General features: G+C 39.9%; 1 protein-coding gene across 2 annotated transcripts in view; it reads right to left on the bottom strand.

Annotated features, from left to right (window-relative positions):
- The window catches only part of RAMP3 (receptor activity modifying protein 3), a 67,349-nt gene that overhangs the window by 29,029 nt on the left and 12,450 nt on the right, over positions 1 to 25,870 (bottom strand). Inside the window, exons 2-4 of one of the 2 annotated variants that reach the window (XM_074146588.1) lie at positions 18,613 to 18,663; positions 15,792 to 15,924; positions 9,732 to 9,881 (exon numbers count right to left, since the gene is read on the bottom strand). In XM_074146588.1, the coding sequence (XP_074002689.1) occupies positions 9,732 to 9,881; positions 15,792 to 15,924; positions 18,613 to 18,663 (334 nt within the window). The remainder of the gene's footprint in view (positions 1 to 9,731; positions 9,882 to 15,791; positions 15,925 to 18,612; positions 18,664 to 25,870) is intronic. The other variant, XM_074146589.1, reaches the window with a different exon arrangement.

Raw genomic sequence — 25,870 nt, 5'->3', positions numbered from 1 at the left:
GACTACACACATACCTATCAAGTGTCATCAGTTGACTACAAGTAGCATGAATCATTACATACCTACCCCTTACAGTCAAACAAATCAAGCTTGTGTCTCTGAAAGTGAAATCTAAAATTTAAAACTTCTTACTTATGGATCAAATTTCAAACATTTGTCAGGTTGGTAAACTAGTGAAAACCCTTCATCTCCTTAGGCTTCTCATGACAGGAGACAGTATGTTTCTGGGGCAAGCGTTCAAACACATCACATTTTTTTTTGTGTCACAACTAAAATTTTAATCCTTGTACTAGAACACATGAAGAGAAGCAGGAAATACTCCAAAATTCAGACCCAAATGATCAGCCCATCTTTTGATTTCTAGTAAATACTTCTCAGTGCTGAAAATCACAGATGCACAATCTCTGATGCATCATCTGCTTTTTCTCTATTACAATCAATCAATTACAATTTCTCTATTTCTCTGTCCAATTCAGATTTTTTCCCAATATATCACGGTAAAGGCAAAACCAGACTAAGATCTGCTGTTTTCTTTCCCACTTGCCCCTTCCTTCAGTCTCATTAAGAAAACCATTAGCATTTTCTAAAGCATATCCTTCATGGTTAGCCTTTGAAGGAGGAGATGAGAGCCCTGAGAAGCTAATAACACCATCTGGAGGTGCATTCCCACTATTTCTTTTCAGATTAGATTTCAAAGCAAACTTCTGCATGCTTAGAAATGAGGCTGCCTTTATAGTCAGTGGAGACACTGGAAGAATTGTAGGGCACAATGTATATGATCTTTTTTAAGATACCTTCCTTAAGTTTCCACTGACTAAGAAGAGAGTCCAGGACAAATAGTATATTGGACAGATGAATCCCATACCTGTTCTGTGTAGCAAAAAAAAAAGGCATCACAGAAAAAGCAAGCTAGCCAAGAATTACACTCAAAATATTCCACTGTCAGCGATGGAGAAACATGCATATGATAACCTTGAATCCGTCTAAGATCAACTCCTTCCCAAAAGTATTACCATCACCATTGGTTTGCACAATCTTCCCTCCAAGCCAGCCCAAGTTCAAATGCACTTGGCGCATGCAGGTATTCAAGTTAGTCACTAGCATCAGTCACCTGTTGAGGCAACTCTGCTTTCTCCCAAATATATCAGCCACTTTGTTCATTCACCTTGTAAAATCTGCTGTGAATAACAGCTTATTTGACACCACTTTTCTCAAAATGTTTCAACTCTATGCTAAAACCATTATTCCACCACTGCTTCCAAAACGAAATGCTCACCCAGCTTCACTCCAATCCTCTAACACCCGGGGAGGAGCCAGAGTCAGGAGGGAAGAGTCAGTCCCCAGCCCAGAGCTGCTCTGAGCTGGTCATTCGCAGCACGCTCTCTGTATCCTCCCAGCAGGTCAAGGCTTTTTTTTTCATCTAGGTGAACGAAGCCGACATATAAGCGGAGAAAATGTGGCTCTAATCCACATCAGTACCGCACAGCTGGGCCTCCGGACAGCTATTCAAAACAGGCACCTGGGAGCACAGTCATTTTTCTGACCAGCAGACAAAAACTCCCAGGGAAAGAAATAACAGAAGAGCCATCAACGGATGATCATTCTAGCTTACATCTATAAACAACTCCTTCAGATTCCATTTTTAAAAGGATATTAAAGTGTCATCTGCTGAGTGGAAGCTGTTATTAGATTCCACTTAGTCCAAAGTAGCACAAGCCTTTTATAACACCACAGTATCATTTCTTAAAGTGGAAACAAGGGAGAGAAAAATATCTGATGATATCCAGCTGTGAAATAGAAATCATGGGTCAATCAGGCTCACCCTTTGAGAAACACTCATTGCAGCATGTGTACAGAGTGAAAAATACATAAAATTGAAAACCAATCCATCTGCTTCTAAGTTGAACTTCCCATCATAATTTCCTTATCCCTCCTTACTTCACTTTTATGAGCATGCCAAGAAATTTTTCTGATCAGATTTTTTTCTAATTATTTTTGAAAAATAGGTTTTATATACACTGCTAAAATTCCTGTAATTACAAAATCCATTTGCTTTGGGAAAAGAGTGGCAGTTGTTTTCTGTTCCAAGCAGAACATAAGTAATGGGAGTCAAAAATCAGGCAACTAATCACAGAACTTAAACTTCTGATCATGTCAATTACTAGTTAATGAACAAGTGATTTTTGTAGTTTTGAATAATAAACTTAATCTTTAAAATTTCAATGTCTACAGACAGTTCCCAAATGAGATCAAAATTGATGAAAAATTAACCACAGAATGAGAGGAACAGTAACAATATTAGAAAAGAATTTAAGGTACAGCATAAAGATCTGACAGGGGAAGCGACATGTACAGAAGTCCTGCTTGACTTGATAAAGTCTATGATTATGTTTTAACATGACTTTGACAGTACAGCCTGCACACCAGATGTCCACAAAGAATATGGACTTTTTCCTTTCTTACGTCTTCCCCTCTTACTCATGGAGGTAAAGACATACGCCGTCTCCGTGACTTCTTGTCGTGCTTTGTGGCCTACCGAGTCTGTTCTGACATCTCACACAGACAACAGAAGCAAATGGTGGACCCAAAGGGCACTACTCCATCTCTCCACAACTGTTTATGGAAGACTCGAGTGCTGCAACACTCCCTGGAGTTGCTTAAGGACAAGTAAGCACCCTCCTAAGCAGGTGCAAAAAATACTATGGCAGGAGATTTTGGATGACATTCAGAAGCACGGGGACCCAGCACCTTGAGGGTGTCACCTGAGAGAGGCAGCTGGTTCTCAGCTTCTGGCTCTGCTGAGTTTACGCACCTTCTTCTTGGGTCCCCCTAAGCTCCACCTTAATTTGAGAAAGGCACATCACCTGTCAAAGATCGCAAACCTTTGCCCTAGGAAAGCTATTATGAGGTATGTCAATTTTTAAGCACTGTGACTAACCAAGTACTGGTTTTACTTTCTGAGCCTTTATCTAATTCCTCTTTGGATGATGAAAACACTGCATTATTTTCACACTGATGGTAAAAAAAAACAACTATTTTTTCCCATGCACAGCAATAGTGCTGTACGTTTTTGTACCTATTTTTTTTCATGAGTAAAAACATGAATACTTTGCAACTGTATACTACATGCCAGCCTACATATGTGTTTGGTAATATGGTGCAAAAATCCATGATAGATTACAGTTCAACATGATAAATTGCACATAACATAGACCATATTAAGATCATTTACTTCTTAAGCTACCTTGTTGCAGACAAAAATCAGACTGAGGGCCTCAGTGATAATTCCCAGTCCCACAGGCTCCATAATGGAGGCAGACACAGAACTCAGTTCTAGATGCCATAACATCCATTTTAACATTTCCCCTCCCAAACCCCATCTATGATATTAACTGATAGTCACCTTAATATGAAATGGTACATTTTAGCAGCCATTGAAATGTCTGAAGGACATTTGTATACCCAAGAGAAATGTAAAACAACAGTTTAATGGAAGCTGAAAAGAATGACGCTCTTAATTGTTCACCTGTGCTCTATGCCCTGGCAACCTTTGTTCTTTCCACCCCTTAGATATTCAGCTCTTATCACAGAAAAAATCTTTAACTTCACAAAGCTGCTGTATCTCTATTATTTTTCATAAGTACTATAATTATTTCATACATTGCCATCAAGTTTATCAATGCAACTAGCAACATATATGTCTGTCCTTTGCAAATTACACAGTAGGCTGAAGAAGATGACTAATATCTTTAAGAGTGCAGAACACTGCATTTGTTGTCTTGGATATAATTTCCAACATTGAATTATATACTGTTTTGCATGGGTAAATAGAAATGCCAGAGCCTTGTCAACTAACCATGTAAAATACTTTTTTTTAAGTATCATTATGTAATAAACTTCTGTAATTGAAACAAGACCCTGAATACAGAACAAATGAGTATTAATTCCTACCTCATCATGCTGTCAACAGTTAACCACATGATACCACGTCTAGCTTGAATCAAGAAAATCTATTTTTTTGCCTCTGCTAAATTAATCTGGGTTATTATATGTTCGTTGTTGATCATTCCAAAAACAAGAATGCAGAAACTGTCTTGCAAACCAAAACAGAAGAACCACAAAAGTTCTTATTAAGTATTCATTTTTGTAATACATTTATCTTCTTTTGCATTTTCACTGCCTCTAAAATATAGTCCGTGACATTTGCATTGCATAACTGATACCAATCTATCAGTTATGACATATTATTTTACCACTAAGTAACTTTAGAAGTCTTATGTATTGCTTATTTTGAAATAAAATCTTTAATAATAAGCTCCATGAAGATTGTTTTCTATTCCTGATCTTGCCACAGTGAAATTCGAAGAGGGCATGAAAGGTGTTGAAAGGGCTTATCAGCTGACAGTCAGGAGATTTAACAGTGGAGTGCTTTCTAACGTCACCTTTAAATTGCTTACATTATTTTTTGCAAGTGATTTTACACATTAAGATTATTATGTTCTTCTACCTTGAACCATTTGTTGTTTGACTTGGTAAAGTGAGCACTGACACACTGATCCCATATTGTGGATGCAACCTACCAGCCATCCGCCAAAATGTATCTACTGTGGTACACATCAATTTGACTCACAGCACCCTTGTTAAAATATTGTCACTGGTGTCTTCTGGTGACCTTAACTTCACTGGAGTTGAAAACTCTTCCAGAACTGTAAGAAGCAATTACCGATATTTACATTGGTGACTTTTTGGCAAATGCTAGATTTCACTCTCCTTTTGAAAACAATGACTCATGACAAATAAATGTAACAGATGGCAAAACTTGTTGAAACAAGGACTTGAAAAACTGAAATCTGATATTAAAAATTGAAGAGTTTTCAGCTATTGGTAATGAAAAGGTGAAACTTTTTCCTACTTAGTAGTAAGCTCAGAAGATCCCCCTCTTTCCTCACACTGGTAAGAACTTTCATAAAGAATTGCAAAATTATCTGTAAACTGAAGAACAGGAAGGTCTGAGCTCTTAAAAACCTTGAAGAGATGGAGAATGGGCTGCAAAAGCACACTAGTTATCATCATTTTATCAGTAGCAGATCCAGAATCTCCAGTGGTTTAACAAGAAAGAAATAGTTATCCTTGATGAAGAACAAACCCCTATTGTCTTCTCCCCATTCCTCAGCAATGGTATCCCTCAGTTCAGGCTTTTGTAGACTGCAGTTACAACGTGTTGTGGTATAAATAACAAATAACATTGTCTCACTTCACCAAATCTGAGTTCTTGGAATTTTGTGCATTTAATTCAACAGCCTCCCGAAAGATTGGCCAATTTCTCCTTAATCTTGTTTACTAGTTTCAAGGAGGCTCTTCAAAGCAAGGTTTTCTTTGTGAAAAGCAAGACTTTCCAGTATTTTAAATGAAAACCCATGAAATCTCACTAGATGAAAAGCTGATAAAGCTTTGCTAGTTTGTAGCATAGCTATTTCTACAATACGCTGAAGAACAAAGTGATGGCTTTGCATTTATAAGCCAAATGGTCCGTAGGTCTTCACAGAATTTATAAATGCTGGTGTCCTTAATACATCATTAAAATTCAGAAGTCATACTTAAAATAATTCATTAAAAATTCAATGTTCACGAATTTTTTTCACCACATTTCTGCATTATCTAAGATGGTCATAGCAGACACAGATTTAGGAGTGCTTTGCCCTATCTTTGCACTAAAGAGAGAAAAAAATACTAGAAATGAGATCTCCAGAGGTCCCTTCCAACCCCATATCATTCTGTGATTCTGTGATTCAGTCCTTCATCTGGAATTATCAAATATAGATTTCTTTCTCACAGTCATGAATTGTATAAAATGCCCTTCCCTCTCCTACGTAGTAAAGGAGAAAAATTATAACTGCATTATAGAAACCATATTGCAGCCTCTGCACCTATCAGAAGAAAAGCAATTATGTGGTGTTGGAGTATTCTTGCCTGATATGGCATCCTGATCTCTGAATTCAAACCCACCCCTTTATTCACATTCATCAGGGGACACTTTTATCTACACAATATAAAACAAAGCTAATATATTTCATATGAAAGTAATGGAGATTCACCTGAAATGCAGTTCCTCTTAAAGATTTTCTAATATAGTCTCATTTAGGGAAAAGCTGCGCCTTTGCATTAACTTCACAGCAACTCTGTGGCTAGAATGGCTGATCCCAAACAGCAGGAGAATGTACATATTTGCAGCACAGCCCCGTATCTGGCAATCTGGTGAGACTTTATAAACTGTAGGGTGCTTTTATTTTCAATTTTTAAAATAATAGATTGCAAACATTATTATTTCTGCATGAAAAATTGCTGTTGTCAGCTACCAGCACGATGGCAACAAAACTATTCAAATATGACATTCTTTTCCATTGTTTTACTTGCTTACACCTAACTGATTTATAAGCTGCTTTGCTTTTGAAAAGAAAAGCATGAGTCATAGAAGAAAAATAGTAGGTTCTTGGGGGTAATCATTACCAGCCTGGTTTTGCCACTGCTGCCATGACCTCTGGAAGTTTTTAGAAGGATTTTTTTTAATACAAAATTACTGTAAGTTTTTGAAGAGGTGAAAGAAATACACAGGTAGAAAGGATGAAATATCACCATTATCTGCATTTCACTGAGAGTTTTAAAAAAAGCAATGACCGTATCTGTATGGGAAACCCAAAGGAATACCATCCTATTAAAGAAGAAGAAAAAGCTAGCATTTATCACAGCAGTCCTTGTTTTATTATACTGCACCAAACACTTAATGGTAAATAAATTACACTGATATGATGCCACATAAAGTGCAGGTTTCTTCAACCTTCCTTCACAGAGGAAGCTGACAAATAGTATTTTCTTCTAAAAAATCTGGACTGACAAAACTGGGAGGGGTTACAGCAGGCTAAATAAGGAATTTTGGTTCTCTTCCCCAGTAAATCTTCAGGGAAAGAAGGGAATTACTCTTCAGACACATAAAGAATGTTACGCCAAAACATTTCAGAAGATAAACTGGAGACCAGGCAACAATACAATGAGCTTTTGTTGTGCAAACGCATTTGTGATTTGCAGCATTTTACCATGATTTTGTCCAAGATAAAGCATAATCAAGGTACTAGTCTGTCTACCGGGACCATAGAATCATAGAATGCTTAGAGTCGGAAGGGACCTTAAAGATCATTGAGTTCCAACCCCCCTGCCCTGGGCAGGGACACCTCCCACCAGACCAGGTTGCTCAAAGCCCCATCCAGCCTGGCCTTGAACCCCTCCAGGGATGGGGCAGCCACAGCTTCTCTGGGCAACCTGGGCCAGGCTCTCACCACCCTCACAGTAAAGAATTTCTTTCTAGTATCTCGTCTAAATCTCCCCTCTTTCAATTTAAAACCAATACCCCTCATCCTATCACTACATTCCTTGATAAAGAGTTCCTCCCCATCTCTCCTGTAGCCCCCTTCAGGTACTGGAAGGCTGCTAGAAGGTCTCCCCGGAGCCTTCTCTTCTCCAGGCCGAACAACCCCAGCTCCCTCAGCCTGTCTTCATAGGAGAGGTGCTCCAGCCCTCTGATCATTTTCATGGCCCTCCGCTGGACCTGCTCCAACAGGTCCATGTCCTTTCTGTGTTGAAGACTCCAAAGCTGGACACAGTACTCTGGGTGGGGTCTCACGAGCGCAGAGTAGAGGGGCAGAATCACCTGCTGCGACCTGCTGGCCACACTTCTCTTGATGCAGCCCAGGATGTGGTTGGCTTTCTGAGCTGCCAGCGCGCACTGCCGGCTCATGTTGAGCTTCTCATCCGCGAGCACTCCCAAGTCCTTCTCCGCAGGGCTGCTCTCCAGCCATTCTCCGCCCAACCTGTATTTGTGCCTGGGATTGCTGTGTCCCAGGTGCAGGACCGTGCACTTGGCTTGGTTGAACTTCATGAGGTTTGCACAGACCCACCTCTCCAGCCTGTCCAGGTCCCTCTGGGACCTGGTATCCCTTCCCTCCAGCACCACACAGCTTGGTGTCGGCGGCAAACTTGCTGAGGGTGCACTCCATCCCACTGTCCATGTCACCAACAAAGATGTTGAACAGCACTGATCCCAGTACCGATCCCTGAGGAAGACCACTCATCATTGGCTTCCACTTGGACATTGAGCCATTGACTGCAACCCCTTGAGTGATGCCACCTACTGAGTGGTCCATCCATCAAATCTATGACTTTCCAATTTGGAGACCAGGATGTTGTGCGGGACAGTGTTGAACGCTTTCCATAAGTCCAGGTAGATGACGTCTGTTGCTCTGCCCTTGTATACCAATGTTGTGGCAATATTGTAAAAGGCCACCAAGTTTGCCAGGCATGACTTGCCCTTGGTGAAGCCATGTTGTCTGTCACCAATCACCTCCTTATTTTCCAGTTGCCTTAGCAGAGATTCCAGGAGGATCTGTTCCATGATCTTGCTGGGCACAGAGGTGAGACTGACCGGCCTGTAGTTCCCCAGGTCTTCTTTTTTTCTCTTTTTGAAGATGGGGGTTATGTTTCCCCTTTTCCAGTCAGCGGGAACTTCACTCAAAGTTCCAGCTCCAGGCAGCTCCAGTTTGTGTTTCGTGTGAGAAAATCACATGAAAAAATCCAGAACTGAGGCTTTTCTGATAATGTTGAAAAGAATGAGCCAAAGGTACTTGCTTTCTAATTGTGAGATGTGTTACTGTGGGAACGAATTAGCTCACGCGAATCAGTGCCTCACCTTAGATGCAAAACACACACAGTGGTTTGTCTGAGATTTTCACAGTACATTCTTATTCTACAGATGTTTTGACATTAGCAGCTGGATGCAATCACCAGTCACCATCTAGATCAGTCTTCCTGCAGCAGTCAATGGTGAAGATGAAAAAACAACTGACCAAGAAAATGACTTAGTTTGGAGGGCTCTTACATACACACTCAGCCAGCAGATGTTATTAGCTCCAAGCTTTAAGAGCTAGGGAAATATAATTTCATCTTAGATTGCACATGTTTCTTCCACAGTTTGTCTTCCCATTGATTTTAATGTCATCTGGCTTTCTTTTCTTGAATATTTTACTATGTTTCTTTGAAAACTAGGCACTTTTATGATTAGTTTAGTTTAGTTTGGCCAAATTGTAACAGGCAAAACTCCCGTTGACTTTAAAATTGAGCAACAGCTTTAGGATTATTTTTCCAGAAGATTAGATCAAATTTGGCTCTAGTCATAGACATCTTTTTTCCTTATTCCTTTTTCAAATCTTCAACATCTGTACAGAACATGGGTGGACTCCTTCCTCACCTTCAATAGGACTGAAGCCTACTGCTTCTGTTCATATAATTCATCTTTGATGTAAAGGGTTCTGGGAATACTACACTGAGGCTGTACAGAAAATAAAACAGTTGTTCAGCATGGGGAGAGACCTTGGACCATGCTCACAGTAAAGCAGAGAATTCCACCAGGTACACACATACTTGCAATGAATCAGCTTCAGACACAGTTAAAGAAAAATTTTGCCCTCTACTACTCTGCTAAGGACTCAAATTTAAAGCTTCGGAAAAAACAGCTCCAGCTGCCATACAGCAGTGCCACACAACCACTGCCTCACAGCAAATTAGGGGCTCTCTGGACCACGAAGACAGGCTTGATGAGGTAAAAAGAAATGTAGGGATTGAATGAAGCCATCTGTAACAATCAATTATTTTTCTGAAACAGAAAAGTCAGATGTGTTACATACGATTTGCTAGAAGTCTCTTCCAAAACACAAATTGCTATTTCACCCTTGGCTTCTTGATCCAAAGCTATTCCTTGGCTGGCAAACACAGAATGATCAGCCGGGAGCTCCCAGGGTAGCAGGTTATGTGACTGCTGCAACAGTAGTATTGGCCTGAAATAACAGAATGCCTTACACTGAAATAGATGACACTTGACTAAACCAAAGCTAACGATCAAATCCTGCATTTCAGCTCAACAGTAAGTAAATGTTACTGAGGCTAGTCTGTCCCTTCAGGAAACGTTTAAAGGACTCACACACTGGAAATTGCATATAAGCACCATGTTTTGGATATTAAGTTATCAACTGTTATTTCATGTATTGATTCAGCTAAAGAAAAGTACTCCACACTTTGCTTAGGTGAGAAATTAGTCCAGGGACACGCTCCTTAGACAACTCCAAGGTGACCTACCTGTGTGGAGACTCAGTTTAAGAGAGGATTGTTGGAGTGACAAGATGCGCAAGAATACAAATCAGTAAGCAATAGCAAAGATTAAAGTTAACCTAACAAGACTTGATATGACATACTAACTAAAACTTTCTAATTAATCAAAGCTCTTTACATATGTGTCTTTTTTGGTACACATTGGTAATAAAGCTTTTTGTATTGACATGCCATAGATCTGCATTTCTTACCTCTATAGTGTTTGCTCTCACAGAAGCCAATAAACCAGTAATGCATATATGGACTCCAAACGACATTCTTATGGATTTTTTCAAATTAATCTTTTGGGACTTTTCCATGAGCAGATACCACGTTTCCTTATAATCACTGTTTCATTCATTCATGTTTAAAGACTGAGTGTTCTATCAAACTTTGTTTAAAACATTTTGGTAAAAAACTTATTAAAAATCATGGTAGCCCTTGAATTAAAAATAAATGGAACTATAAAAAAGCAATTGCCATTCACAGAGGGCAATTGCAAAAGTTTTGGCCAATATCTTAATCAATCAAGTGAGGCAAATGATTTTTGCTTAAGTATGCTAACAGCATAGTAAATGGTGAAGAAGAAGTAGAAGATGTAAGTGCAGTTACACAGACTGTTTTGGATGACTTACAAATGAGGGCTTATCTAAATCACGTGCCTTTTAACACTGGTGAAAGCAAGATGATAGATCCAGAAACAAACAATGTACATCACGCTTAAAAGTCTCTCTGAGAAGGACTTAAAATCACGTACAGCTTGTAGACCATGTCCTCTTGGAATTACCAGGTAGCTAGGAGGGTTAATGCAATACACAAATATTTTGGCAGAAGAAAAGTGCTGAATTAGTAATCTAATACCAGTAGGATTAGAGGAAAAAATAGGGAGTCTGTACATAATACTACGCAAACTACTTCTGGGTGAAATATTAAATTATAGACTGGAATCTGCTCTCCAAAAGAAAAGCTGCCAAAACTTGCAAAGGGTTCAAGAAGTCTGAAATACATGTATTATCATGACAGGCCATAAAACTTTGATCTTAATTTATACCAAAAAAAAAAAAAGTGATTGAGAGATCACTTAAAAGTGACTTGGTTGTATTTAATTGGGAAAAAAGGATTTCTGAATTTCTGACAACAGAAGGAATTTTACCGTATCAGGGAAATACATAAGAAGGTATAATCACTGGGAACTGGAGTCAGGCAAACAGATGAGAAATAAGACACATTTTCCTCTGACTGTGAACAGTGAACCCTTTGGAACAATGTGTCTACAGATGTAATAGATCAATACTAATTTGATATCTTTTTAAATGAAGAGTTGATGCCTTCCCATAAGATACTCACTCACTTTTACAGGGTTTAAGATAGCGGTTAGCGGGCAGATTGTATGGCCTGTATTAGTTGACAGTGCAGACCAGATGGCTATAGATATCTTTCTGACCTCTAAATTACTGAAATGCTAGTAACTACACTCAAAAACGTTTGGAAAACAGGGACGCAGAAGAGAGAGGAGATACCAGTGCTTAGGAGTAGACCAAAAGCTTAACGAGCCACTGAGAACCAGCATGAATACATTTCAGTCCCATATTTCCATAGGGGTTAGGGCTGGGAGAGACACGGGGATTTGTTTAGAGACTGTTCTAGATAAATTGTTTCCAGGATCTAGTTAGAAGTATTTATAAAATCCTTTCATTAGCTAAGAATAGAAAGTAATCTACGCAACTACAACAAGCAACATTTTTTCAGGTTCATGTAAGACAGCTCTGGGTACTCCCATCTTCACCTGGCCACTTGCTTCAGTAATTAGTCATACCTGGCCTCTTGATTACAGTCTCATTGTAACCAGACCAGCATTTATCACACAGAGCATGGTGAAAAGAATCTGACCATGAATAATGGGCTTAGGTTTGGGGATAGCAGCAAAGTTTACATATTTAGCTGTAGTCGATAAATCCTAAAAAAATAATACAGAAATATAATATATATAAAATACAAAAATATATAATTTAAATGCTATTATGAAATATATATAAAATAACAGAAATACTACACATTAAGAATAAAAAGCTTTCTGTAATTTCCAGTCTTCTGGCAAATGAAAAGTATATTTGCTTTTGATAACTCCCCATAGCTTTCACCCACACTTCAGTTTCTACTTGTTCAATTGCCATATGTCATAATTTCCTGTCATTTAAACCACTGAGTCGCATTTTCATTTCCAGGGCTCCCTCTGAATAGCCTAAAAGCATCAACAAAACTGTGAACAGCTGATTCCCTCCTCTTTTGTCAAGGAATGTCACCAGCTGTTTTTTGAAGTTTATACCTTTCTTGTAAGGTGTTTCAGGTTGCCCTTCATATTCCAGTCTCCAAGCAATAACCACTGAAACCCACGACATCTAAACAACTTAAAATATTTTAAAATGCCACTTTGATGCCTCATCATATTTAAGCCTTCAAATACCTTGGGACGCAGAGTATTTGTATCCTAATTTCTATATGAATCCTCACAGAAAAATGTGAAAAATAATAGGGAAACTTTCTCTTGATATTGCTTCCGTAAAACTTTACCTGAAATTTTATGGTTTATATGTGATCATTAGACATTTCCAGCAAGATCAATATCGGCTGTGCAAGAAAAAGCTCTTCTATTGGTTTCCAGTACCGGTTGCCAAACATGAGAGAACTTGACTGTTCAAAATCAGTCAAAAGGCTGCTTTTTAAAGAAAATTAGTTTGTTAAGATTAAAGTTAAGAAACAAGTAAAGGAACTGACAGAAAATCTTACAGTATAATTAAGCTACAGCAAATTGAAGTCACTGAAATCTCTTTCACAATTTTGTGTTTGGTCAAAGAGTGAAGCAATGTAGATAATGGCTATTTACAATCCCGTAACCGAGGACAGCCATTTACCCTGGAGAGCTAAAACTCCTCCAGAAAACAACGCATTTAGAAAAGAAGCACTTTTCCATAAACAGTTACATTTTAATATAAGATACAAAGCCAAATTTTGCAAGATCTTTGCAACTGAAAAGTATCATGCAGAAATTACTGTATGAAGAAACAGATTCCTTCATACAAATCTCTCAGTTTAAACCCTCTATCTGATCCAGGTTGACTAATTTTTACTGCTGGAGGCTAGATGTAAAATCAGGCTAAACTAATACTACCAGGTTTAAATATCTGAATTGTAAGTGACCGTGGCCAGAAATCCCGGTTTTTGAATTAATTTGTTAGAATACTCCAAATAAAGGAGTGTTTCAGTGCCATCTGTCAGGATTCCTCCAATAAGTTGGAAGAAATTAGCCTATATGCTTCTTATATAAAGCATGACGTCAAATCACATTATCGGTTCCCAAAAGAGTAAAATTCTTAAAGGTAGACATAAATGTGCTGTTTCTTCAGTGCAATGAACCCTTAAGATAAGTTTGTAATCAGACTGATAATTCTTGATTAATACTTGATTCAGGAAATAAATTCCAAAACAAATTTCGCCCTCTACCCTCTCCTAAGCTAGAGCTTGAAATCTGAGAGAACTAAGTTTTACAAAACGGTAAGATGTAAAAATGTAAAAGACTTCTTTTGGAAGAGGCTGGAATTCTTTTTCTGGTACTGCATATGGGGAAAAATGAGCAAAGCCTCAGACTGACTGATTTCTTCAGACAAAACAATCTCCTAGACAGGCAAGAATTTTCTTGTACAGGGAATGAAAATGACACCAAATAGTAAATGCAATCAGAAACGATAAAAGCAACATGGATTCTTCACTCTAACTGAAAGTGAAGAGAACTCAGAGACTTCAGTTACTTCCAAATCTTGGAATAATCTTGCACCAAAATATTTAAACTCTTGAAGAAATTTTAGTGCAAGGTTTGTGAAAAGCTGCCTGCTTCTTCACCTGCATATTTGGACTCCTGTAGGTGCCTTTCTCTGCTGCAAGCGGAGTCGCTGCAGGACACTTACCAATATGAACGAGATATCAGCAAAGAATTCTATTTTGTGATTAAAATATAATTGTAATGAAGATCAAATGGAGCAAAATTACAGTGCTTCCTTCACAATAAGTAAAACAACCTATACCTAGATGAGTTGCAAAATTAAAATTATTGCCCCATAACGTACAGATATTTGTTAAATAAATTTAGCAGTATCTGCATTGCAAGGATTTTCTTTTCCTTTGTATACACACGTTTCTTTGTCAGATTTGAATGAAATTTCTGCAAGCTTACCTCCTCTGCTCTTCCCCACGGTTGGAGTGTCTCTTTCACTCCAGTGCATCGGTTTTAAGAAACTATCTTTTTAAAGGTTGCATAGTTGTAAAGTCATCTAAGGTGTGCAAATTAGAGCTCTAAGAAGGAATAGCATCTAAATTGTTAATATGCTCTCAGATTATGAAACATTATCAACATGCATCGCATGGGGTGATACTAAATAGGAGACAAGACCAATGATGATATGAGACAAGAACATATCCGGGGCTAAATGACGCTATTACATGACAGGTGTGGTGACAGCTAGCTTGTGGCTCCTCTGCCTCAGAGCCTCAAAAACAGCACCAGCGCGGATTCAGATCCAGGAAGATGTTCTGCTTCAGACTGGCTTGTACCACACCAGAGCCAATTCACTTGAGTCTCGTTTTCTGAAGTGCTGAACACCTGCAGTTTCCTCTGATTTCAGTTGGTGCAGAGGGTACTCAGCGCTTCCGAAAACTAAGCATTATGCATGAGCAGACACACTCTGAAGAAGCAGATGCTCCACAAAGCCAAAACTGCCATCACTTACACATGCCCTGTGAGTTTCCTCCAGAGGAGACTTTGAAGTGTGCAGCTTTAGAGAGAGATGTTTAAATACCTCCCAGCAACTACAGAACAGGAATAGAGATAAGAAAATAATGCTGCCACCCTCACTACTGTTACTCTTGCAGTATTTTAGACATCCAAACAAAACGGGTGCTGCTGAGTCTCTCCGTGTTATCTGGCAGGCAGAGAAACAAACTGCAGCAGTTCCAATAGGGCAAATTATTTTACCTTTGGACAGGGCAGTTTGACACAAGAGGTGGATTTCTAAAACAGTGTATGAGGAAACATTCCTGTCATCTTAATGAAAGAAGGAAATCAGAGGAGGGAACTGCATTGCTACCAACAGAAAAAACCAGAATAGTGTGATTCTACAAGCACATTGCTTCAGTGGTTTCACAGTAAAAAAAACTCATTTAAGTAACATTTGCCTAAAATGCACAGAAATATCAATTAAATACAAACACGACTGTCTGAGGTAAAAACAATAGCAGCTAGTATTGGGTAGCTCACTGCTTAGTTTTCATTAAAGTGCTCTATATTGTGCACTCTGAGTTAGGAGCTGGGTCTCTCTGTGTATGTGTGGCCATACTGCAGGGACTTTAGAACTACAGCTTGGCCCTCTGCAACTGGCAACCAAATACAGGAGGATTTCAATTTATCTGGAACACAAATCTTCTACATGCATGAGGGATACATTAGGGATGCAGGTATTACAGTGTTTTTGGTATTTGAGGTGACCCTGTTTTTAAAGGACAAACACCGCTATAAGATGAGAACAATGAAAACGAAAACTAACTCTTACGTGATAAAATCTGTCAGGTTGCACCACTTTTTAGAGTCCACTTTCTTCATCATCTCTTCAAAGGATTTTCCACAGGCAGGCAACTTTTCTAACATGAGAGATTCATTGCAGAGATTAGTCTGTTGACGTGCACCTAGGTAAAATCAGAAAGCACCTTAAATCTCAAACAGGGATTTAGAAGAAGCAGACAAACCCATCACTCACAAACTCCTTCCCATAATTCTGCTTGTCACCTATTATGTTGCAAACCTAACATTCAACTTTCTAGATAAAATATACCTTTATGTAAATTTATTAAAAACATAATATCACATACTATAGGTTACCATATATAGTATCATCTTTTAGACAGAGCACAGAGGAACCTACCTAGTCACTTTTCTAATCTTAGCCTCTACTAATACTAACTTATTATTGCCCATTTGCATTTATAGTTAAAAGCTAATTGGAGTTACTGATCATATACTTCAGTGTAGGAAGCACTTCTCAAGCCTATACAGATGTGTCCCATTGAACCATGTGACTGTAAATGAACTTGGATGTCAGAAACATTTGTGTATCTTCCCAGCTAAAGGGTTCAAAATCCCACAGTCACAATTAAGCTTCTTTCTGTAGTATATCTTTAGTATATAATAAAAGGAACTATCTACCATTATCTGATGTTGATGTTACACGCATACAGCTACTTGCAATGAAAGAGTTAACCTTGACTTGAGTAACCATCTATCTTTTGCAATCTGTAATGGCAACTCCACAATATTTAGAGTCAAAGTCAAAGGTTTTTCTCATTCAGCCCACGCCTTCATTGGAATACAAAGATAGTATTTTGACATTTCTTATAAAATTTGAAGTCTGAAAAAAATCTATTCAGACTAACTAAAGCATTTGATTTTAATAAGGCTGAAACACTTCGTTTTGACTAAGTAGTTAAATGTCTTGCCTTATGTTTACAATTGCCCTGTTTTGATTGCTCTTCTATATACAAAATGCATACATTTTGTAAAACGTTAAAAATTACCTGTAAGAATATGCATGTCAACATATTTAATACAAATGCCTAAATTAAATTAGTCAGAAAAAAAAAAAACAACTGTGATTTCTTCTCTTTACAGCAGTACAAATCTGAGAGAAGGATTCACCTGAACAAAACTGCAACCCTAACAAACCTCTTAGGGGGTGTCAGGCAAGCCTCCTGAGAACTCTGGAGGAACAGCTTTTTTTTAAGAATAAAGCCAAGGAGAACAGACCACTTTGTCCTTTTTTAATCATAGAAAAAAGACGTCTAAGTAGAGTCAGGTCTTGCACCTTTTTCTTCTGAACCTACATTTTCGCTCAGACCCTATTTACAACAGTAAGAGGAGGTATTTCTTTTTCTTCTATTAGTTACTTTGAGAGCAGGATCCCATCACTGCTGAAAGAGCTGGCAGTTCTAATTTTACATGGTGACTGTCAGGCGAAGTGAGGTCAAAGGCATGCAAGCCTTCACTTGAATAGAATAAGTCAGGCGCAGCCCTCGCTCTCAACAGGGCCCTGTTCCTCACTGTTTGGTCCAAAAAACTTAAGGCAAAATGACTGGTTTCAGGCTTCACGTCATGACCAGCTGTCAAGAAGAAACTGAACATCTCCATTCGAAATGGGGCATGTGATTGTAAAACAGGCTCAGGTGCACATTAAGTGTCTTACCCACAAAGGAGATGGCTCCTCTGAAGCCCAAGCAGGAATGCTTTGCAATTTAACTCCTGCTGTTGCAGCCAGCTCTTTAGTTGGGGCAATCAACGACTCAGTGATGCCATGTGCCAAATGAGAGATAGCCGTCACATCTGACCAAAGAAATTACTTTGCTTTCACATACTTTCCAATGGCAGCAGGCTGATATCTGGACAGCCTACGCCACACCTGCGACTCCAAGCCTACTATTTCATATGGACCACAAACCTCTCCAGGCATATGGATGACTCGCTGAGATCTGACTCTACCTACCTTCTTTGTCATGTCTCACTGTCAGAGCTCTCAGAGCTGACACTAAGCCTTCGTCCATGTCAGAAAAAAACAATAAAAATCACAACTACAATTAATGACCAGTGAAAAAATGATGAAAGCTACAAAACAAGGCCAGTGTAATTTTGTCCTTGGGAAGTTAACGTGACAGCACGGACCCTGTCTACGTAAGCATCCCCACCAACTCATCTGGCAGCTGTAGCAGTTCTACTTTCCACAGCTAGATCTGCACATGAACATTAAAGCTGGGCAGAATTCAAAACCAGGTATGGAAGTTGCATAGCTGGCAACTCAAACCCTATACCAATGCTTTGACAGAAGTTAGGCAAAGCTGCCTTACCTGAATAGCCAGCTGTCACTTGATTTATAACCCTATAAATCCAACAGAATACAAGTTTCTCCTCCATTACGTCATGTGTGCTGACAATTTATTCCAGCCCCTTCCCAGACTGGTGTTTAAAAGGATTTTCCATGGCCTTGGTATTTTTGGTTGGTTGTCTTTAGAGCTTCAATATTTCACAGAGTTATAGAAAAAGCTCTGATAAAGTCATTTGACAAGAACAATCTGATAATGTAAGAGTTTCTGTCTAAATCCCTGACCAAAGGGGTTCAAAATTATGAATAATTCTGCAATTTTACCATCACATTGAGACTGACCTTTACAAAACACTACAAAACTCTCTGTTCATACAGTCAATGGACAAGATCAGTTGTAAAAAATGTGTGATGGTTGACCAATTGAAATGAGATAGGATGAAAGCTGGCTCAATGCTGCCATTAATAAAACAGAAACTTAAGTTTGAATTTTAGAAGTAAATCTCACCTGCGAATCCAAGCATCATTAGACCGAATCCAAGCATCATTAGACCGTTAACTAGGAAAAAAAAAACCCAAAAACCAGAGGTGAGTTAGAGAACTCCATACTATTATAAAAGAGAATTAGTGCAGATACAAGCAAGCTTCAGCATAATTTAGGTTTCAACAGAATACTCAAAACATTCATTCAAACATTAGTTTTGGTTTTATTAAAGAACGTGTCTGGGAAAATAAACATTTAGAAAACATTACGTTTTTAAATTTCTGTTTCTCTATCCTTTAAATGGCTGAGTCATGCAGAGTTGTTATGGGTCCATCCACACCACTCTTTCCTGTAGTTTCCAACGTTAAGGATTAGGGACAGGGAAATTTTTACTTTAAGCTTCTTGAGTGTGAAAAAGTTGGAGAAGATAACACATTCACTCACAATGTAGGTGAAATGCACATTCTAAAGCGTAGAAAAAAAATATCCTTTTGCTATTAAAATTAAGCAAGCACAGAATCATAAATGTGTACTCTGTTCATTTAGAAATGTAATGCTGCGTTTCATGGTCTCCACCTTTTGCACAGTAAAGTCATACATTTTGAAAAACGTTACATTCAAAACCCGTAAGCTTCTCACGCAGACAGTACGCTAACAGAGGTATGTCAGAACAGTACCCAAATGGACACAGACTATACCAACAGGAGTTTTCTGATCAGCAATTTGCAGTACATCCAGAGGGACTAAATTAACAGAAGCCTACTGTGTTTGCATAGCTCCAGCCACATGTAGGATTTTGTAAATGTAGCTAAGAGGGACGTGGGTTCAATTATTTTTGATGTACCACTGAAAAAAAAAAATTGCTGGCATCTTTATAGTGTTGACCTTGCATCAGAAATGAAATTACTCATTTCACACAGATGGGTGCCTCCTTGTTTATACACTATGTGTTGCTCCAGTAAGATGAATCAAGATGTATGTAGCAGAGTATCAGTCCCAATCATATTGATATGGACTGTGCGTTAACTGAGATATGCCAAGTTCTCAACTGAGCTAACTGCAAATTGTTGTGTACGTACATCTGAGAAGAATTTAAATCCTTCTAAGGAATATATTTTTTCTTCCAGACAAGCATTAACTTCTGTCTTAGTTACTAATGAGCCAGAATGTACTGAAACTGTGAAGAGCAGGAATCCAGTATCAGAAAATTCTGTTGCACCCAAACTTACAGAGCTGAAACTCCATTATACACTCTGAAGGCTCTCTCTTTCACAAATAGAGCACTTTTCTTTCCAGACTATTAACTGTTATAGTAGTAAATATACTATAGTCCCTGGGCAGTTTTTTTTCTTTAATCCTCACTTGAAAATGCACCTTATCAACTGCAGAAAACTGAAGCTCAAATTAAAAGTGCATACTTTACGAGGAAGCCAAACTTGATTCTGAGGAATCAAGTCTAGATACACATAGGTGTCCTAGACGCTCCCCTTGAAGACCACAGATTGCACCTCCAATTCTTATTCTATCAATTCCTATCACTGATCTCTAGATCCTTCATAGATATTGCTGCAGTAATCTTCACAAGACCACGGTGAGGCAAGTAAGACAGGATTTACAATGAAAGAGAACCAGTAAGAGAACAAAACATGTCCGTGCTTTACAGACGAGAGGTTGAGTGACTATCCCAGTGTCAGGCAGGGAAGCTGTGATAAATCAAGTACCAAATAAAGGCTTACAGCTTTGTGCTCACAAATCCCGCTGCTCACAGGAAAATGCACTTTTCGCATTTTCTGATCTGCTCATAACAAAGTAACACAGGATGTTTTGCACCTATCCTCAAACAGAAGAGTCCAGACACCTTCAGAGAAGGATAAAACAACAATCCAGACCACCACCTGGGGTGTCAGGCCCACCCCTCTTTGTTTTCTTTATTCCCAGATATTCAACTCATAATAAAGATTTACTCAGGAGACCACAGCTTGTTGGCTGTGATAGTTTATACAAAAAGTATGACCTTTCCAGCAGTTCTTTTAAGAAGGAGCAAGTTCAGCCTATTTCTTGAAAGGCTGATGCCATCACATCTCATTTAGAGGATACACAGAGGAAGGAAAGCGGTCACAGTGCTGGAGGTGTTGCCACGATCCCCAAATAAACAGTTGCCATACACTCCTACATAAACCAACATTTAAGGGAGGGAAAAGCAGGTTCTGTTTGACTGCACTAGTAGCCTGCAGGTTAAATCATGTTAATAACGGACCACCTCAATGGCCTTTAACTTTTCTCCATTTACTGTAGCAGCATGTATGACAGACCCTAGCATTAGCGGAATCAGAGGCGAAGGGACCAACCAGTTTGGAGCCAGAGCAAGAGGTGAAGGAAAGCATCATCAAATGAAAGATGAGGAAAGATACGTTTGAAGAGCCTTTTGAAAGAGAAAGAAGAAAAGATAAGCAAAATAGGATAAAGTAACAGAAAATAAGAAAACCAAGAAAAAAACAAGTTTTTATTAACAACCTACTTTAAATGTTCTCTATGAAAAAAAAAGAAAATCTGGTCCTAGACCTTCACTGCAGCCTCTTAGTATCTGCCCTCTACTCTTCTTTTGTAAACAGGCATTCCTCTGACATTAAAAAGGGAATTCAGAATGGGATCCACAGCAATATGTAAATTCCCTATTGGGATACATGAGATGGTAACTGTCCTATATAATTTTTCAAGTATATAAACTTCTGTTTTTCTGCGAAATGGATAAATATTTCTCAATTATTATTTTTCTGTTATACTGTTATTATTCACTGGTATTTTTTCCCAGCGGCTTAAAAGTAGCACTGAAAGTCCTTGTACTGCAAATACGTCAGAAATCTGAAGCAGTATTTGAATTTCTGTGTGTTCTTCCTACTGCACGTTCCTCCAAACACTTTTTAAAAATACTTTTGAAAACCTTGTGTAAGTATATGAGGGAAATGTTAGAATATTATTTACCCTTGCCTGAACATTTCTTCAGAATGCTGCAATTACTGACAGGGTAGTAACCCTTTTGAGCGGCTCCAATGCTTTCACAGAATACAGATATCAAATAATTCTTGTTTTACCTGACTGGTGTATGCAGCTTTTCACCAGCAATTACAACAGTGTAATCCTACGTATATTCTTCAAAATCTGTGATGGCTGTGATTCAAACCCACATTTTTATCAATCATACTTTTCATAAGAAAAAAAAATACATAATGACCTCAAGTTAAACCTCATGTCAAGACCCTACTTCTACACCTCTTTTTAAAGAAAATCCTTTAAAGGAAAATCCTACAGAAATCATCATCATCTAATCTTTAACTATATATCAGGATATCATATCTATACTGGAAGTTATGCACTAAAGAAACACCTGCCTCTCTGCAGAATCTGAAGTTTTACTGATTCTGTGCAAGAAATGCTCTGACATACGGTTCATGAAAGCAATAAAAACTGTAGTTTGAAATGGCAACTGTTGCTCTGCAGTCATGCACCTATGATTTGCTGGAAACATGGGAGAGAGATTAATACTCTATTAATGTCATTTAGTCATATTGATCAAATCTTATTACCCACAATTCTTTTATAAATCTGTTTCTAAATACTGAACAAGTCAATCTTAAGAGAAGTCTACCAATGTTTCTCTGGTTATTTTAATGTCACATAAGGTTACCTGTTGCATAAGTAGTATTAAAGATCACGTTAAATTCACCAATCTCTTCTATAAACCCCAAGTTATACCATTACAGGTTTTCTGGCAGGAATGTATAGACATTTCAGAGTATCTTGATGGGAAACTTGATGGGAAAGCTGACAAAGGTCCCACAAATGTCTGAGCCCTCCTCCTTTGGATAATAAGACTGTAAGACAAAACAGTTTGCTCAAATATATTTTATCAAACTCACTTTTTTCCCTGCATAATCTCTATGCCTAGCTTCAGCCAAATACTGTCAGTAAGCACTTTTTAAAGGCACATGAAGGCATGTGATGATGACACAAAACTGAGAGGGGTGGCTGACACACCAGAAGGCTGTGCCGCCATACAGCGAGACCTGGACAGGCTGGAGAGCTGGGCAGAGAGAAACCTGACGAAATTCAACAACGGCAAGTGTTGGGTGCTGCACCTGGGGAGGAATAACCCCCTGCACCAGGACAGGTTGGGGGCTGACCTGCTGGAGAGCAGCTCTGAGGAGAAAGACCTGGGAGTCCTGGTGGACAATAGAATGCCCATGAGCCGACAATGTGCCCTTGTGGCCAAGAAGGCCAATGGCATCCTGGGGTGCCATCAGGAAGAGTGTGACCAGCAGGTGGAGGGAGGTCATCCTCCCCCTCTGCTCTGCCCTGGGGAGGCCCCATCTGGAGCACTGGGTCCAGTTCTGGGCTCCCCAGTTCAAGAAGGACAGGGAACTGCTGGAGAGGGGACAGCAGAGGGCTACAAAGATGATGAGGGGACTGGAGCATCTCTCTTATATGAGGAAAAGCTGAGGGACTTGGGTCTTTTTAGTCTAAAGAAGAAAAGGCTGAGGGGGGATCCAATCAATGCTTATAAATAATTCAAGGATGGGTGTCAGGAGGATGGGGCCGGTCTTTTTTCAGTGGTGCCCAGTGACAGGACAAGAGGAAATGGGCACAAACTTGAACATAAGAAGTTCCACGTAAACATGAGGAGGAACTTCTTTCCTGTGAGGGTGGCAGAGCACTGGAATAGGTTGCCCAGAGAGGTGGTGGCATCTCTGTCTCTGGAGACATTCCAAACGAGCCTGGACACGTTCCTGTGCAACCTGCTCTGGGAGGACCTGCTCTGGCGGGGGGGTTGGACTAGATGATCTCCAGAGGTCCCTTCCAACCCCATATCATTCCGTGAATTCTGTGATCTCTCTGTTCCAATTTTGCATCATATTAGGGCACAGTTTTGTATCACCTCCTCGAGCACACTGCTGGCAGGAAGGGCAGAGGTGGACCAAGACAGCGTATGGCCACAGAACTGGGAGTGCAGAAACTGGTCCTGACAGTATGAGAAACAGGTGAAAAAACTTACCATTTCTGTCCTTCCAGCTAAAAGCCAAGGTTTGCTATACCAGCTGTCAGGAGAAAAGGGGCTGATCCTTAGCTAGTATAAAAAAGTACCTACTGAGATTTGACCATCTCAGCCCGCTAAGAAGCCGACTGACATACCTTGAGTTACCACCGCCTGCAACTCAGAGAGAAGAGTCTTAACACAGACAGCTACCTACAGGGCTGTGGAAGCTTGAAGCAATGTATGGCTCAACAGCCACACAAGACACCTTGCTCAAGTGCTGTAGGGAGCTGGCTGGTCCTCCCCCTGCCACAGACTGTGCTTAAGGATCTAAGCTTTTATCCTTACTGGCCTTATAGGCCTACTTTGTACACCCACAAACTGCAGCTCCGGGTTATTTTTTAAATGATAAATGGCTTCTCTGAGCCATATTCTTATTCCAGCTAACCACACCAGGACATTAAACCTTCAACAGAGATAACAAAGTTATAATTTAGCATGAAATTGCTTATATAGATGGGCAAAGCATAAACTTCTGCTATGAAAAAGTCTGAAACACATTCAGGGGAAAAAAAAAAAAAAAAAAAAAGATTACTGGTGATGAGCTGGGGTGCCCTCAGCACTGCCACCCAGGATGGGCAGAGCCACGGGTGGGAAACAGGCTCCACCAACAGCTCCAATGTTGCAGGGGATGAACCAGGGAGTGCAGACAGCAGCAGAAAGAGACAAGGCGATGGGATGGGATGGGATGGGATGGGATGGGATGGGATGGTACAAGGTGACCCGGTACATAGGTCCAGCGCACATACAGGAAAACAGCCAGTAATCCGGGACCACTTATGGTGTAGCTCAGAGCATGATGGGGGACCCAGCCCATACATGGGGGCAAAGGGGGACCCAGCTCAGGGCACTGTTAATGCACTGAGTCCTGAGAGCACGTCAGCAAGCAGCCAGCAAAGCACAGCCTTCCACCCAGGCTTAATGAAGATCGTTCAGAAACTGGTCCAGCTGGATACCTCTACCTGTTACACAGTGAAATGCATGCATGTATCTATAGGGAAAATGAAACATATCTTCTCAGGTGGCCCACCCTCAGAGAGAAAGCTAACGTGAATGACCACACTGGTTCAAGTCTACAAGCTATTGCAAAAGTACAAAAAGGAACAGTAATGCCACTGGTAGAAAAACTAAAGCCCATCTTTAAATAACCCTCACTACAATATACATGGCTCAGCAGGTCGACTTTTGTTCTCAGCTACTAACTGTCCCTTTGACACTTTATCACAGAATCTTAATGGTTGGAAGGGACCTTTGAGATCATTGAGTCCAACCACAAAAGAAAAAAAAACAACCAAAAAAAACCCCAAAACAACAACCACAAACAGACACAAACCAACAATCTCGGGCACTAGAGCATGCCCTGGAGAGCCACGTCTACACGTTTCTTAAATACCTCCAGGGATGGCGACTCCACCACCTCCCTGGGCAGGCTGTTCCAGTGCCTGACCACTCTCTCAGTAAAGTAATTCTTCCTAATATCTAATCTAAACCTCCACTGGCGCAACTTTAGGCCATTTCCTCTGGTCCTGTCTTTATTCCCTTGGGAGAAGAGGCCAACACCCACCTCTCTACCCCCTCCTTTCAGGTAGCTGTAGAGGGCAATGAGGTCTCCCCTCAGCCTCCTCTTCTCCAGGCTGAACACCCCCAGTTCCCTCAGCCTCTCCTCGTATGAGTTGTTCTCCAGACCCCTCACCAGCTTGGTGGCTCTCCTCTGGACACGCTCCAGCCCCTCAATGTCCTTCCTGTAGTGAGGGGCCCAGAACTGAACACAGCCCTCAGGTGAGGCCTCACCAGTGCCCAGTAGGATCACCTCCCGACTCCTGCTGGCCACGCTATTCCTGATACAGGCCAGGATGCCGTATAAGAGGAGCAGGACGGGGGGGGGGGGGGACAGGACGTAAGAACATCATCACATAGCGTGAAAGCAGCCAAGGAAATGAGGCAACTGAAGTTCACGGAGTTGAGCAATGACAGGAACCCAACACAAAGGAAGGATGTTGGGAATAAACAGGAGATTACAATAAATACACTACTTGCATTCAAAATTGGCCCAGAAAAAAAAAAAACATGCCTCGGCACACGGAGAGGCAGGAGCAAGGTAAACCTGTTGACAGATCTATCCCTATGTCCAAGAACCTATCTAAAAAGCTAGTGTAACACAGAAGTCAGCTTTGCATCATCTCCTGTTTTGAG

This window comes from Numenius arquata, chromosome 4 (genome assembly GCF_964106895.1).
Source record: "Numenius arquata chromosome 4, bNumArq3.hap1.1, whole genome shotgun sequence".
NCBI lineage: Eukaryota > Metazoa > Chordata > Aves > Charadriiformes > Scolopacidae > Numenius > Numenius arquata.
This window is presented reverse-complemented; position numbering and strand designations above follow the sequence as displayed.